At 38.5% G+C, this 17,447-nt stretch overlaps 2 protein-coding genes across 2 annotated transcripts in view; both read right to left on the bottom strand.

Moving 5' to 3' along the window:
• Positions 1–1,170: 1,170 nt before the first annotated feature.
• Positions 1,171–3,138, bottom strand: LOC139958995 (uncharacterized). The gene is made up of 2 exons (XM_071956465.1): positions 1,773–3,138; positions 1,171–1,303 (listed from the first exon to the last, which is right to left on the bottom strand). Exons 1-2 carry the CDS (start codon positions 3,131–3,133, stop codon positions 1,189–1,191), a joined length of 1,476 nt encoding a protein of 491 aa, XP_071812566.1. The 5' UTR covers positions 3,134–3,138; the 3' UTR covers positions 1,171–1,188.
• LOC139959167 (uncharacterized) overlaps positions 3,138–17,447 on the bottom strand; it is a 33,106-nt gene continuing 18,796 nt past the window's right edge. The window contains exons 9-13 of the mRNA XM_071956766.1: positions 17,131–17,227; positions 16,279–16,421; positions 6,357–6,543; positions 4,917–5,095; positions 3,138–4,631 (exon numbers count right to left, since the gene is read on the bottom strand). Of these exons, the coding sequence (XP_071812867.1) occupies positions 3,155–4,631; positions 4,917–5,095; positions 6,357–6,543; positions 16,279–16,421; positions 17,131–17,227 (2,083 nt within the window). The 3' untranslated portion in view covers positions 3,138–3,154. The remainder of the gene's footprint in view (positions 4,632–4,916; positions 5,096–6,356; positions 6,544–16,278; positions 16,422–17,130; positions 17,228–17,447) is intronic.

Raw genomic sequence — 17,447 nt, 5'->3', positions numbered from 1 at the left:
AATGTGTGTAGAGGGAAGAGTGTATTCAAGAATGCAAAGCGGCGCAAAATGGATTATCTGATTGTCGGGAATAATACTCGAGTTTTTAAGTGTTTATTCATTTAACAGGAACATTGTTACACAAAGACATGTAAAAGAACCAGAATGCAAAATGCCATGAGGACTCGAAGAAGTTTAGAAATGAACTTTTCTAATAGAATATTGAACAGCAGTGAAACTACGGTAAACGTCAGTTGCAAACAGGGGCGTGGCTAGTCTTCTGCTATTAGCATTTAGGGGGGGGGGCTATGTTCTACAGAACAAGGAAAAGGTTTTTTTGGTAACATTGGGTCATGTCAAGCCAGCAGCTGACCACTGGCCGATTGAACTCCAATCTTGACCGTCGTCACCTGAATAAAAAAGTCCTGGATAGTCGGGAATCCGCTCTCAACACCAGGCCCCTTGCATCGAGACTGTGACTTTGTGATAATCGTCAGGTCTCTATCACGATTCCCCTAGAAGGGAACATAAGGCCGAGAAGCGATGATCAGCAAACGTATTATATAGGATAACAGAGTGAGGTCGCTTTCTATTTCGACAAATGCATAACAGCATGTAATCAATGGTTTGGTATCCTTTTCACAATATTTTGGTGGCAAGATTGCATGGTCGAATCGTTAGGGATAGAGAAATACAAATAATATTTTGACCATTTTAAGATGAATATTAGGGGGACGTTTTCCTGTTACCTTCTTATGCTTATACTAAATGTTATACTTCCTGTATTATATCTTATTTGGTCAAAACTGTTTAAGAGGAATAAACATTTTTACAGAGCGGTCTGACTTGAAAATCTATGACGTAATATCTCATGTAAACAGGATTAATATATACAGAATAAACAATAAGAGGGAAAAGTGATTTTTTGTATTGATTATTTTTAATTTTATTTAATTTTCACGTTTTACAATTTCTGGTTTTACTATAGCTCGTCAGTTCGTGAAATATTTACTGCATTTTTAGCACTTAGCATGAAACATTTTACGCGTGTATATCATTTTCTTCAACTTTAAGAATTTTCATTATCATTGCATAATGAATATCAACATTTTCCTTGATTGATCTCCGCTCATGATGTCGCCCTTTCCATCAAAGCTCCATCCCACCCGCCCCACCCCCTCCCCCGCCCCAGGTCTGATATTTGATTCTTTAAGTATTTTCATAAGCCATGATCTCCTCCTGTAGATCTCTGTTATCTTTCTCGATTTCATCCATTTGCTTCTGCATCCTCTTCATCTCCTTCGTTTTCTCTTTAACCTTCATCCTGTAAATGGAAGAGAATAAACCAACTATGTTGGAGCAAAAATAAGAATATATACATATATATATATATATATATATATATATATATATATATATATATATATATATCATTCTTAGTTTAACGCACATAGGGACGCACATAAGCCCAGGTTTTCGCCAGATAGTTTTCTACATTGCTTGGACGTGGTTTCTGATGTAACCTGCGTACAAGCTTTTCAAAGATGGTAACATTGAAATAAGTCTACTCTTACGGGTATTCTGGCATTCACGGAGTCCTCGGAAGAAAACACACACACAAATCGATAGGGTTTTATATTACCGGTTAGTTTAACCCAAAATTAATCAGTTAACCGGTTTGCAAGAAAGAAAATTTAATGGGTCACCAAACATTCCCTTCCTCTAACTACAAGATGTTTACAAAATATTTTGTATAATGTCAAACCTGTTACGTAAATTTCATGAATACTTACTTTGCTTTGTCTAATTCACTGAGCAGAGCTGTGACGTCACTCTCACCATCCGCCAAATCCCGGCTAATCCTTTTGAATTCTTCCTCCCTCTCCGCGACGATCGCCTGTAACCTTTCCATTTCCTGCTCGTTCCACATATTTTTCTTTTTCATTTGTATGAAATTCATTTTTGCATGAGTCTTAACACGTTCCGCTTCTTTTAACTGCACCGCTCTATGCATCGCGTGAACATCGTTTTTCCTCATCGATGAAGCTTTATGAATCCATTGCTGCAATTCGCTCTCCAACTTCCCATTACTACTAATAAATTCAGTATTTTCTTTCTTGAGCTGTATCAAATCGTTGTTAGCTTTGTATAAGTCTTTCTTCAACCAACGAATCAACAATCTCATCTCCTCCTGCTCCTTGGTCTTCTCTTTCAGTTCTCCTTTCAGTTGCGTCACTCTGACGTCACGATCAGCTTCTACGTCATTATCTGACGAAAGACCCTTGTCTCGCTTCGATGTTAACAACCCATCAGTTTTCACATGCATCCTGTATTTCATTTTATCGTATTGTTGCCTAAGGTTCGCATGTTTGTCCTGTAGATTTAAGAACCTCTTTTGTAATTGTTTGTTATTCTGACGTAAGTGATCTGCTTTATATTCTGAATCTTTCTGAAGATCAATGTTAGTCTTTTCCAGACGTTTTATTTGTTCCTCAAGTGCAATCAACTCATCTGTATTCTCCTTGTTTTGTTGTACAAGTTCCCGTCCGACAGGATGCGTGAACTGATTCCTGTGAATCAGATACTGACCAAGTTCACATATCAGAAAAGATAGCTGTGAATGTGAACCCTTGTCTATGTCAGGCATTTCTTCTTTGTGTTTCATGAAAGACCCTCTGTGTTCCCCTGCTCTTTCAGATTGCATTTCTTCTTGGTCTTGTTGCAAGCCGGTACTGTCAACTTTCTGGAGGAGATCAATCAGTTTCTTCTTTGCTTCTTCATTTTCCTCTCTAAGTTTGTGGCTGTTCCTTACAAGAACGTCGTAGTTACATCTTGTCTGGCTAAGTTCCTTTTCGTACTTAGACTCATAACTTACTTTCTCTTGTTGGAAGGTTGCTGTTACTTCGTCATTGGCAGCGTTACTGCAGCAGGTCTCAAGGAATAAACGAACTTGCATCAGTTCGTGTTCTTCTGTTAAATTCTTCATCTCATTCAATTGTCTTTGTAGTTCATCTGCTTTCAGTTTGAATTCATTCTCTTTCGATACAGACTTCTTCAGTACCTCGATCTGGTTGAGAGATTCTTGCATTTTCTGTTCATAGCATTTCAGTTTGTTTTCCTTCTCTTCAACCATTTTGCTATAATATTCTGCCATTCTGTCCGTCTGCTGTTGCAATTAAGACTTCTCTTTGGCAAAGTGTTCCTCCAGCTGAGTAATCTCACCCATGTATTGCGTTGTTTTCATCTCATAGATCATCTCCATCTCCTTACTGTGTTCCATCACATCTGTGTAAGACTGATTCAATTCTTCCAGCTTATTACGCAGCTCTTTCTTTTCTCCGATTGCTTTCTCCGTCATAATCTTTCCGTCTCCGATCTTTATCTCGTATTGTCTTTCAAGGTCCTTCACTTCCTCTTGATGAAACAGTCTTTGTTCTTTCAATTTATCTTCTAGTGCTTTCATCCCGGACTGGAGACTTTGAATTATTTCATCTTTGGCAACAATCTGAGAATCCATTCGTCCTTTCATGCAAGTCATCTCCTCTTCGTGAATCTCTCTAATGACTTTTGCCTCTTCACTGTGAATCTTTCTTTCTGAAATAAACTTTTCTTCCATGGTCTTTACATCCGATTCGAGATACTGTATGTTAGCTTCATGCTCGGCATTAACAGTAGTTAAGTTCTGTTTAACTTTCTTCAGACTTTTCTCTAAAACCTTCATAGTCTTCTTTTGACTCAGGTTATTGTTTCGCAATGATGTAAGTTCTTTCTTAGCTTTGCTAAGCTCGGCAGTGAGTTTATAAACAACGCTATTGCTCTTGTTTAAAGTAATGGCCATGTTTTCCACCTCTTTCTTGTACCTCTCACAATCTCTCTCCTTTATGAGAAGCATTTCTCCCCATTGCTTGCGTAGGGTTTCCTCTTGCTCACAAAAGAACTGCCTCTGTGATCTCAGTTTTTCTTCCAGAATCTTAACCTTGGATTCAAGGACAGACTTTTCAGCTTGTAGTTTATCTTTGAATCTCAAAGAAGTCTGCAGATCGTACTCGGTCTTATCAGAAGTAATCTGGAGTGACGTCATCTTGATCTTGAGCTGCTGGTTGTCTTCCAGTAATGACGTCATTTCGGTTTTAGCGTTGTTGAGCTCCGAGGTGACGATATCTAAGGTTTGACTATTTTCTCGTAATAAGTGAGTCATGTTCATCTCCTTCTTCTTGCGTCGCTGACACTCCTGCTCCTTAGCAGCAAGTCTGTCATTCCACCTCGAGTCGGTCTCTTTGAGCTGATTCTCCAGCTCTCGGCACTGCACGGTCTTTGACCCGAGGTTACCCTTCATTACTCGACGCTCGGCAGAATTGGCTTTTACCTCTTTGCCGAAACTGGTCACAGCTTTCTTAAGGATCGTCTGATCCCGTTGCTTGATTTTCAGCTGACATGCCATATCGTGATGGATCTTCACCACTTGACGGCTTTCTTCGCTAAGCCGATTTAGGACGCGTATGACGTCATCCCGCTCTCGGTGATGGCTGACCGATCGCTTTTTGAATATTCCACGCTGAGCCTTTTCAAACTTTAGAAGTTTCTTGTCTACGAGGTCGGCGATGGTTTGGTTGCAGAGAGCGACTGTTGCACGCAGTTCTTCGGTAGGTGAGCTGATTGATATGAAAAGAATAGAAGCAACTTGAAAACAGTAATTTCCTTACACGATGTTGTCGCCATTAACTTCTTCATCGAGCATTGTTGTGACTTTAGAATTATTGATATCCTACCAGACTGAACTAATCAAATATCGTTCTGAAATTGATACAAGAATTATGATACATCATAATTGACAAAATAGTTATATATGACAGGACCGCTTAAATAACGCTTAAACCTAGGCTAGAAAGTAGAGGAGACCACTTCTTTCTCCTTATTTCTCAGATTTCCCATCTCACCTTTGCTGACTCTCTTGCAGTTGTTCTTCCTGGTCGGTTGGTTGGTCCTCCAAGGTGGTGGTGGTTGAAGGAAGTGGAATGGAGTGGTTGTTGTTGTTAGAAGGCACAGAAGGGAGACCGGAAGACCCCTCCACTAACACCCCGTCCACGAAAACTAGGTCATCTAGGTAGACGATGACCTGTGAAAGAAGAACAAAAAATGTCCTGCCTTTAAATAATTTGAAAAAAATAGCAATTTATAATGTTTGTTTTAATAATGACCAAATTTATGATCTCCCTTACAACATGTTAATGACTGATATGGTAAATGGTATAACTATAAGCTCTCTCCCGAAATATCATGTCTTTGAATATGCTAGCAATTTTGGTCCCCCTTAATTTGGGCACATCATCGGTAACCTTATAGCCTTGACTGCGACTAGTTTTCTGTGAGTTGATATAACAAACAGAAGGTTAAAGGGATAACGAAGTACAAAAAAATCAAATATAACGCAGAGTAATAACACTCATTATAGTCTAAGACTCATCTTCATAACCTGTCACAGTACTGAGATATAAACTTTTTTTTTTACATTTATACCATTTTATTGTGATGACAACATTGCCCAATACCATGTTATATCATAATTGAACTATAGACAACCATTGTTTCTTTCCTAATACAGTAAACACATGGGCGTATGAGCAAAATTTGATTTATTTCTTTGGGAGGGGAGTGGGTGGGGAGCTGTAACGATAATTCATTATGTGAAACATATTACGCATGATTGCTTTATCGTATCCATGGCTACTCCTTACCCACTCTATACGTGCATAACTCCAATCAGGATATACATTACCGGTACTGATCTAGTTGCTTCGTACATAGATTAATAATAGACTATATAATAATTAATCTATGCTTTGTGCTCGTGATGACGCCCTCAATTTCCTATTCAAACCACCGGCGCCATGATATTGGTTATGATTTGTTTCTAAACACACTATGCATATTGGTATATCTTACAACATTGAGAAAACAAAACATGAACACTTTTGCGACCTTTTGGTGACCTATGATTATCAACATCGTAACAACGACCAAATGCAGGCCAAATTCGGACGAACCGATATGCCACCATCATTGTATGTTATAATATCATTATTATATACATTATGCATGTGTATAGATTGACGAAATTTGGCGTTCCAAGGCTATGAGATAGAGGTAAAATCGGTCAAACTTATCTACAAACTCATCAATAATATCATGTTATAGAGTTGAGATATTGTAGCCGAATGTACTCTCTTCCTTCTAGTAATATGTCGAGCTATTTACCTTTGCTCACCACAACTGATGATATTCTATCTACAACCGTGTTACTCCCGTGTTGCTAGATGCCGGGCCAAGACTAAGCTAAGAAACATATAGTAGAAGTATTACAAACATCATATACTGACCTTATCATTGTCCATAGATTGGACTTCAAAATCACCAAACTTGATGCGGAGCGAGTCATCGCTTACCGCATCACAGCCGGGAAATCCCCATGCGACGTTGTTATTCGCAGGTTCGCTTGGTTTCTGAATAAATTCAGACATAATCGCTTTGAATGCTCCGAAAGTAAAAGTGTAGCAAGTACGCAAACTTTAAGAATCGATGTGTTGACATCTAATGTGTGATAACTGTTACTAGGTACCACAGCATATTTTCCTCCTTAGGAAACTTACAGTGACGTAACAGTGACGCATTTTACCTTACGCGGAAACTGGCGTATTAACTGATCTAATGCGCGATGTAAGACATGTAAGGAAACCTTTGACGAACACATACCATTAGCATTCCCAGAGGGAATAGTAGTAGTAGTAAGTTGAGTCTCGTCTATTCGACATGCTCAGTGATTAACCTCCGCCACGTTTTACGATCTTGCGCAAGGTTTATTGCTTCCTCGAAACTGTTAATATTAATGTCCTTGAATTGCGACTTTATTTTTCCAAGCAAGGTAGTCACGGGCCTTCCAACTGGTTTAGCAGTATGTCTCAGTGCTTCTCTTAGAGCAACCTTTGCTGGAGCGTCCTCTTGGAGTCTTGCTACATGACCAAAAAATCTCAATCTTCTATGTGCGACTATCGATGACCAAGGTGTTTGGTTGGTTTCGTTGTAGAGCTCATCATTTGATAACCAATTATTATTAGTCCATCTAATGTTGAGAATATTTCGAAGTAGTCTCCTTTGAAAAGTGTCAATTTTGCGATCAAGATCCTTCGTTGTGCCCCACAGTTCGCACTTGTACAAAAAAATACTCTTTAATAAAGTCTCAAAGATCCTAAGCTTAATTTTCCGGCTTATGTTTTTGCTTTTAAAAATGCTTGACAGTGTGCTGAAAGCACCGTTGGTTATACCAATTCTTCTGTTAATGTCTTCTTCGGTTCCCAGCAAGCTTCCAACATATTTACATTTCTTCCAACTGTCATTTCCTTTTCTTGTGATTGTAAATTTCTCAGTTTTTGTGCAATTGATTTTCAGATTTCTTACTGCCAGTTTGTCAGAGACTCGTTTTTCGATGTCTTGCAGTATATGCTGACCAGTTGATGCCCAAGAGATATCATCAGCGTATTGTTGGTCTACTGTGAAAAAAGAATTAGTGGTGGTAGTGCTGTAATCATGATCAACTAACTGCGATGGCAGGATAACTGCATCGATATCATTATCATCTGATTTCATAGAGTTGGCTAGATAAGTTATAAAAAATAGTGCACTTGCACTATCTCCTTGTGGTGAACCAATGTTAGTGTTAAAAGGAAGTCCTAGTTTGCCCTCTAATTTGACGGTGTAGGAGACGTTATCGATTAGTAGTGATATCAGGTGAAGTTCGTCGTTGTCAAGAACCTGTTCTAGGTCAGTTAGCAAGGTCAGAGGGAATAGGGCATGGCTAAAGGGATTGCGTCAAGGCGCTGTCTATATCTCTCGACGTACGCAGCATATGATTGCACATAAAATGCAATGACATGTTAAAGAAAACGCGCAAAACAAGAGACTTGAATTGAATTGAATTGAAGTGTCTCGTTGTCAAGAACCTGTTCTAGGTCAGTTAGCAAGGATCCTCTTTGAATTGTGTCGAACGCCTTGCTCATATCTAGCATCAATAGATTTATAGTGTAACCTATGGATGTTATAGCTTTTTCTGCTAGCACTTTAAAAGCGAAGACAAGTTCAGCTGTGCAACGTCCTGAAGTGTAGGCAGTTTGGGTAATGGGGAGGATATGCTCATCAATTGACGGACGAATCCTCCTGGCCACACAAACCGCAAGAATTTTCCTCAGTGTTGATAATAAAATGCAATGACATGTTAAAAAACAAACGCGCAAAACAAGAGACTTTGATGTGCGCGCATCTGCGTCACACACGATCATACATGGCTACAAAGGTTTTGACGTCACGAATTACTTCGCATGCAACTGGAAATTTTACGGTGGTAAAGAACGGCAATGTTCTCGTGATGTTATTTAGCTTAGCAACTACGAATAATCGTAAATATAAAGAGGTTAAAATATGAATAAGAATGATAAGCCTATAATATCCTTACAGTCACTTACGTCATTTTACAATATCTTTTATCCCACCACTCTTCATACTAGCAACCCTAAAACAAAAATAATCATTCTCAAATATTTCACCACAATTAGAATAGTACACGTCCGTTGTTTTGGACTCTCTAATTCTCTCTATCTCTAATTCAATTTTGGATATCTCTATTTTGGATATCTCTAATTCAATTTTAGATATCTCTAATTGTATACCCGATATATCTAATTCAATTTTGGATATCTCTAATTCGAATTCTTGATATCTCTAATTCAACTTTGGATATCTCTAATTCGAATTCTTGATATCTCTAATTCAAATTTAGATATCTCTAATTGTATTCCCGATATCTTTAATTAAATTTTGGATATCTCTAATTCGGATTCTTGATATCTCGAATTCAATTTTGGATATCTCTAATTCAAATTTGGATATCTCCTATTGTATTCCCGATATTTCTAATTAAATTTTGGATATCCCTAAATCCGAATTCTTGATATCTCTAATTCAATTTTGGATATCTCTAAATCGAATTCTTGATATCTCGAATTAAATTTCTGATATCTCAAATATGTTGAAATTAATGATATTTGGAAATGCATTAAAGATATCTGAAAATGAATTAGAGATATCCAAAAATTAATAAGAGATAGCTGTCATTGTTGAATAAATGGGAGCAATTAATTTTGGTGCGAGACCTATACGCCGATGACGGAATTGTAATAGATGGCGGTATTCATGAATACAGATTTAGGTTAATCGTTGGGCAGACTGTCAACTCTGGTGATTATGTATCTGTAGGTAATGATTTAGTATTAAACACAATTAGTAGTCGCATCTTGATGTTCAAGTAGGTAGTCGAAAGTTTCTTCGGGATGGGTGGGACGGGTATGGGGTGGGTGACTGTGCTAATTTGATGATGTATGGTTACATTATCTCTCCCGCATATTAAATGGTTTCTTTACACAGTGAGAGTTTAATATAAATCTGACATTCGGTCCGAACTATAAAATGATATCAAACGAATTGTGGCAGCTGTGTCGATGAGAACCACTTTCTTATTTACAAATTAGTTGGTTTGTTGTGTGGGAGTAGTATCGTGTGAGTTAAGCGTGGTATATGAATAATTGGTACAGAGTGGCTATACTCCAGAAGCGAATCACGATAGGATTTAGGGAAACCATACATCTAAAGCTGGACGCACACTGCCCCGACTGCAAAGAATCCAACTGAATGTGTCCGTCGACTGCGTCGAAACCCAAACTCTTACAACTGAAACCCCTGCCGCCTTCCAAAACAACACTGAATAACTGCTTAAAAGCACTGATGGGGTATTGGGGGAAACGCGCTGGAAGCTTTAGCATTTGAGCATTTGTTGATAATTCTTGTTCTCTCATAACAGCTCAGTTAGAACAGAAACACACACTAGAAAGCGGAATTAAAATTCTCTGGAAAATTTTCTTAGCCCTGGTGGAGATCTTGGTGACTTCAGCTGCAGCATTTGCAGATACTACCTGTTCTTTTAATGTGACATTAAAGTACATGAAAACACAAAACAAAAAATTCTGAGATGAAGTCAATTCAAGCAGGATGTATATCACAACTCTATTGGGTGGGTGGGGGGGGGGGGGATCCTCATTTCCAGTTAGCAAAACACACAGTCACACATGTATAGACATTGTGTCACATGATTTAACTACAATGGAACAGCTTTGCCTGTGAGGATATGCGTATTCATATTGCTTCTGTGAAACTTCGGATGGTAAAATAAACAAAACATTCAAGCTGCATTATGAATCGAGTTGAATCATTTTTATGCCAGTCAAATTGGATAGCAGCTCAATAAATCTAATAGAAATGTTCCTGTGGCTACAACTGTTCAACCAATAAGACCCTATATATTTCATATAATCAAAGGAGTTTTGTGTTACATGAATTGAATGCAAGGATTCACCACTTCGTTCTTAAACCGATGAAGTTGATGAAAATATTTCCTCTATTCTGGTGCTATTTTAGGGGAATGAATTCATAGATTTTCAGTGAACAATTTTCACGTCCATTATCTTCTCTTCCCACTTTTCTAAAGTCAAGCACGGTAACATCAGATTCGTGGCAAAGTCAGCAAAAAAAGGCAATTTTTAAAAACTTGTTGTATTAGCAACTTCATGTTTCATTTCTATCTTCAAATTTTGTCAGGGACATGCACAGGATTGGGAAAGGCTGGGTGGGGGGGGGGGGGGGGAGCAAATTCCAAATTTTTCCTGACTGATTAAGGTATGGGGGATGTAGACAGATAACAAATTTACAAAGGAGGGGTGCGACTACAGGCTCGGTGAATGCAAATCCCATTAAATAAGATTTGATGTATTCTGAGCAGTGGCGTAGCTACGGGGGGGCCTGGGGGGGCCGAGGCCCCCCCATGAAATCGGCTGGCCCCCCCACTGGGAATGGGGTAAAAAATAAAAAACACTCATCAGTGCGATTCGCTAATATTTTTTGTTCAATAATTTGGGAAATAGAGTTACACAATTTTCTCGTCTGCATCTGGCAGAATAAGAATAATACAATATCTGTAGTAATCATGAGAATGGTCACACAGCATGGCATGGCAATGGTCGATGCGACGATTGCGACCATACACCACGAACCTTGTTGTGCTGCGTGATAGCGATATCTGCTGAAAATATGTTCAGTGCTTCCACCTAGTGCAACAATCTATCAAAAGATTGGCTCCGTTTGTTCTGAGCCGAGGTATCAGGTATTCATGGGCGGCGATCATGGGGGGGGGGGACGGGGGGGGACATGTCCCCCCAATATTTTAGGTGGGGGATATAGTATCTTATATCCCCCCCAATATTTGGTGGCATAGTTTTTTTTTAAGCATATGTTTTGTATTTTTTTATGATATCGCTAGTAATTTCAAAATAGAAAATGCTTAGATGCAACTTACAAGGCCTGGGAAGTGCCATTTCCAGCGATCTGGGAGGCATTTTCGGCCAAAATTTTCTTTTGCGCTTCGCGCCAACTTATGTTGCGCTACGCTTAGAAAGTCTGGGTACAAGCTTTGCCCCTCCCTTGGCAAATTCCTCGCAAAGCGCCTGTCTAACCGTGTCACAATTTGTTACTATATATGACCGAAAGTAGTTTTTACTTTTTTTTCTCGAAATGAATAGCTAGACGGACCGCATCCGTAATGAAATTTGGTTTGCATCTTGTGTATGAGTGTAAGTACGTACAATCATACATAGGATCCACATCGATATGGGTTCACTGGGTTTCCATTTGGCCTGTTTCCTACAAGATTTCTAACCGCAGGTGCGTAGCCAAGGGAGGGGGGGTGAAGGGGTGGAGACCGCCCTCCCCCTCGAGCATATTTTTTTGGTATTTTCTATGATATCGAAGTTTTATAGTAGCCGTTATAAGAGGTTTTAATATTTGTACACCAATAATTTAACTGTGTCTGAAATTTCGAAAATCCCTTGACCAACATTCTTCATCATAGTATACTTCCCTCTAAACTCGTACAATTTTGACCGGTCTGTTAGTGGTTGAGGGGGGTTTTCTATATTGGTTGTCCATAGATGAAATTTAGTGCAACATTATGGGTATGTTTTGAAGTGAATTTATTATTCAAATTCTGAACAAATAATGGGCTTAAAACCTTGAAAAGTGTGGCTGACGGGTATTGTGGGGCGTTACGTAGAATTACCTACAAATGCAATGAGGTTGAACATGATGTGTGACTGGTGACAATCTTGACAAAAGGTTATGAATGAAAAAAAAAACTATTAGGAAAAACTTGGTTCTCAGGCAAAAGTGTACATCTGGTTGGTCATTTTCAAGCCCGAGAAGTGCCATTTCCGGTCATCTGGGGGGCTATCAAAACCAGAAATTTTCTTGTACGCTGCGCGCCAACCAATGGTGGCGCTCCGCTTTGACAGTAATTCACCTGCATCCAAGCAGATGTCCCCCCCCCCAATATTTGAAACAGATCGCCGCCCCTGCAGGTATTCATATATTGCCTCGAGTCAAATGAATATATGTCATTGAATATTCCACAAAACAACTTTTTTATGGCCACGAAAATGTCGAAACAGGATTTTCCACTACTGGTAGAGATATAAAATATTGGGAATTCTGAAATTCCTGCAAATGATGCCAACTTCCCTCAAGTTAAAAGTCTGGTTGAGTTGGCAAGGCCAGTCAGCATGAAAGAGAAAAAACTTTTTTTGCATTTCTGTCACCAAAGTTGCACATCTTTTTGGTTGCTATTTTGCCTCACAGGTGCCATATCCTGTGATCTGGGGGGTGCTGAAATCTCAGATTTTCTCTGTACGCTCCGCGCCAACCATGGTGGCGCTCCGCTTAGATAGTAACCTCCGGCCCCCCCGCTAGAAAGAACAGCCCCCCCATGGCCCCCCCACTCAAAAAATCCTAGCTACGCCACTGATTCTGAGGCATATTTAGACAATAAATTAGGCCATAACCAATATTATATAAATATTAATATATATATACATATATTAATATACGCAACGTTGTGCTAGTAAATTAAAACATTAGCGAAATTATGCAGCTTAGCGACACGATGAAGCCTACGGAACTTTGTTCGTGAGATTTTATTTGGTTCTACGGATGCTCATAGGCTAATTTCCAATTGCCAACAGCCTCCTATTCTTATGAAGTGTAATGCACATGTTGTCTGATAGGCTGGTTGGTGGGAGATACGGCAGCGTATAAAACAAGGTTTCCACAATTTGGCGTCTGGTGACCTTTGACCTCCGTAAAATACAATAGGCTTCTTGTATACTGAACGTGTCACAACTACACACTAAATATGAGATTCTTCCAAGCTTCCCTTCTTGAGATATCGTGTTTACAAGCAAGGTGTCGTGCACACACACCTACACCCCCCTCCCCCCCCCCCAGACAGGTTACGATTATCATCGAAACCAAAAATTATACTAAATATTATTTGTAGATTCTAAGAGTATATTTCCAGCCATAAAGAAACAAAATTATATATATTGGAGAGTCACCCTGTGTGAACGTATGACTACAGACTATTTAGGTAATTTTCAGCCCCCCCCCCCCAAAAAAAAATTTCCACCGATCACGTGATTCCATGCAAAATTAATATTTATGACGTAAAGGTATACAACTACACTAAAATTCCCGTCACAAAAGAATAAAGATGAAAAAGGCATAAACTCAACCTTAACAGAGATTCAAACGTTTCTCAGTATAGTCCGGTGAGTTCGATATTTCTGCCAACAATTATTTTAAGCAAATTGTCGAGCTACGTAACTAGATATTTTAAACCAAATATCATTGCACAAAAAAAAAACGTGGGAAGGTTGGCAAATCAGTTGCTGTATTTTGCATTTTATATTGCAAGTATTTTAATATTTTGTATTTGATATGTTGATATCTTATAGGCAAGCCGTTGTTTCATGTCAAAATGATATATGTCATTTTGGTATTACAATCATGATATGTGACTTTCACTTTGTATCAAATTTGTTTCTTCGGCTCAATGTAAAAGTGAATGGAAAAGAGCAGGCACCACAAGAAAGCTATACGATTTTTTTAATTTCGCTGCTTAAACTGAACAGTGATTCCTAATAATAATTAGAGAACATATCAATTACAATAATTTATAACTATGCAAGACATTCATTTTGAAATGCCGACCATGAGTGTGTGTGACACTACGGGAATGACGAATCTATTTCATCTTATTAGTGTGTTAAGAAGTTATAGATTCAGACCACTGACGCCGAACCGGTCCGAAGCCATTTAAGGATAATTTCCTTATGCTTATACCACTCTATACTGTTCTTCAAAGGCATGCTTCAAATCACTCGTACTGACAGTATGAACAGTTCCTAATCTTTCTATGATAGAAACATGATATTCATACTGTTCATACTGTCAGTAGGAGTGCTTCCAAGCGGCATGACAGTACATGATAGGAATAGCCTAATTGTAGTGAAATACGTGATGTGTCACAGATACTTGAAACCTTGCTACTTTGAAAGGCTCCTATATAAGATTCAAAAACAACTTACCGGGATTTGATTTTGTCATTTCCCAAAAACAACTATCTGAGTAACCATTGATGGACATGAACTCCAACTGTCTCTGGATAGCAACACATCCGACTGTTGAATTACCTTCACAATAGGTAATGGAAACAGTTACCTCACTATGGATGCCGTCATCGTAATAATGTGACTCAAATGTACACTCATTTGGTTCAATAACTTTTATGTCTATGACGGGATATGCGTTAGGAATCGAACACGTTAGTTTATAGTCATTGCGATCATCCAAAACTGAAGTCAGATCTTGAAATTCACAAAGAAGAGGTGCAGACGGCTGATAAATTGTGACAAGACGGTAGGTATGCTGAAGGAGATGTGCATTGTCATACAAGCCATAATGATCTATTAGCGACACACGATACGTTCCTGCGTCTTCTGGCTGAAGGCCTAGGATTCCAAAAGTGAAATCATAAAAGTACATTGGATTCTCTCCATGTGAGTATTCCACTTGAAAAATATAACGGTTCACTGCATGAGCTTTGTCAGACCAAAATATTTCACTGTACGACAAAATAGGCCTACTATGAGATGAGTCTTCATTTTGGGATGTGTCGGTGTAGTTAAATTGTAATTTCACTATGTGTATATTGTATGTATAAGAAAAAGAAAGATTTGGAAATGAGAAGTGACATCCCACAACCGCATAACAGTCTGTAGTTCTGACAGATGGTTCATGTTGACAATGAATTTCACAATCACTTCCCTCCGAAAATGACGATAAAAAGAGGGAAAACGATAACAACAAAAGTATAATCTCCATATCGACATATAAAACCGTAATAACGAAAGGTAACACGGTTCGTTATTCCGTTCTTTTCTGACTACAGGCCCACTTTGCACATACATCCGCTGTCCATCTTGGTTTGGTAAATGCAATGCGAAATATTCTCCAACAAGTCTCCCAAATCTCGGAGCATATATTTACTTATTGCGCTGTGTAGTGCAATATAGTTTTTATTTTTTATTAACAACTATTTGGTTTTCTCTCAGACCATGGTATTAAAACAATTTTCTGATTGGAATAGATCGATCTTGTTAAAATAAGGTTTAAGTCCCAAAATATGACTAGGATATGTCAGGCGCATGGTTGCAGTCCAGCTATAACAACCAAATCTTCCCGGCGTGCGTAAGTGCAAGAACTAATCGAAATGGAAAGTGATTAATCAAAAATGAAATCCTTGTAAATGATATATGTTCTTTTTGTTACAAGTATACGTAGAGCGTCCACAAGGTTTATTGGTTTTCTTTTAATATCATTATTTGAGTAATCTTCATTGATAGACCACAGCATGACTTTTGGTTTCGAAAGGCTGAGTGTTTGTCTGACTTTGTATGTATGAATGTGTGTAGAGGGAAGAGTGTATTCAAGAATGCAAAGCGGCGCAAAATGGATTATCTGATTGTCGGGAATATTACTCGAGTTTTTAAGTGTTTATTCATTTAACATGAACATTGTTACACAAAGACATGTAAGTCAACCAGAATGCAAAATGCTTTGAGGACTCGAAGAAGATTAGAAATTAACTTTTCTAATAGAATATTGAACAGCAGTGAAACTACGGTAAACGTCAGTTGCAAACAGGGGCGTGGCTAGTCTTCTGCTTTTAGCATTTGGGGGGGGGGGGCTATGTTCTACAGAACAAGGAAAAGGTTTTTTGTAACATTGGGGCATGTCAAGCCAGCAGCTGACCACTGGCCGATTGAACTCCAATCTTGACCGTCGTCACCTGAATAAAAAAAGTCCTGGATAGTCGGGAATCCGCTCTCAACACCAGTCCCCTTGCATCGAGACTGTGACTTTGTGATAATCGTCAAGTATCTATCCCGATTCCCCTAGAAGGAAACATAAAGCCGAGAAGCGATGGTCAGCAAACGTATAGGATAACAGAGTGAGGTCGCTTTCTATTTCGACAAATGCATAACAGCATGTAATCAATGGTTTGGTATAATTTTCAAAATATTTTGGTGGCAAGACTGCATGGTCGAATCGTTAGGGATAGAGAAACACAAAGAAGGTTTTGACCATTTTAAGATGCATGTAAGGGGACATTTTCCCTTTTCCTGGTTATGCTTATACTAAATGGTATACTTCCTGTATTGTTTATCTTATTTGGTTAAAACTGTTTAAAAGGAATAAACATTTTTACCGAGCGGTCTGACTTGAAAATCTATAACGTAATATCTCACATAAACAGGATTAATATATACAGAATAAATAATGATAGAGAAAAACGATTTTATGATTTATGATTTTTAATATTATTTAATTTTCACATGTTTTACAATTTCAGATTTTACTATAGCTCGTCAGTTCGTGAAATTTACTGCATTTTTAGCACTTGCATAGAATACTTTCAGCGTGTATCATTTTCTTCAACTTTAAGAATTTTCATTATCATTGCATAGGGAATATCAACATTTTTCTTGGTTAATCTCCGCTTTGATGTCGCCCCTTTCCATCAAAGCTCCATCCCGCCCCGCCCCGCCCCACCCCTCCCCCGCCCCAAGTCTGATATTTGATTCTTTAAGTATTTTCATCAGCCATGATCTCCTCCTGTAGATCTCTGTTATCTCTCTCAATTTCATCCATTTGTTTCTGCATCCTCTTCATCTCCTTCGTTTTCTCTTTAACGTTCATCCTGTAAATTGAACATAACTGATAAACCAACTATGTTGGAGCAAAAATAAGAAATATATATATATATATAACCTGCGTACAAGCTTTTCAAAGAGTGGTTACATACGTCTTCTCTTACGAGTATTTTGGCGTTCACGGAGTCCTCAGAAGAAAACACACACACGCAAATCGATAGGGTTTTAGATTACCGGTTAATTCCACCCAAAATTAATCAGTTAACC

Source organism: Apostichopus japonicus, chromosome 18 (assembly GCF_037975245.1).
Source record: "Apostichopus japonicus isolate 1M-3 chromosome 18, ASM3797524v1, whole genome shotgun sequence".
Lineage (NCBI taxonomy): Eukaryota > Metazoa > Echinodermata > Holothuroidea > Aspidochirotida > Stichopodidae > Apostichopus > Apostichopus japonicus.
The sequence above is the reverse complement of the archived record's forward strand: the minus strand, read 5'-3'. Positions and strand labels throughout refer to the sequence as shown.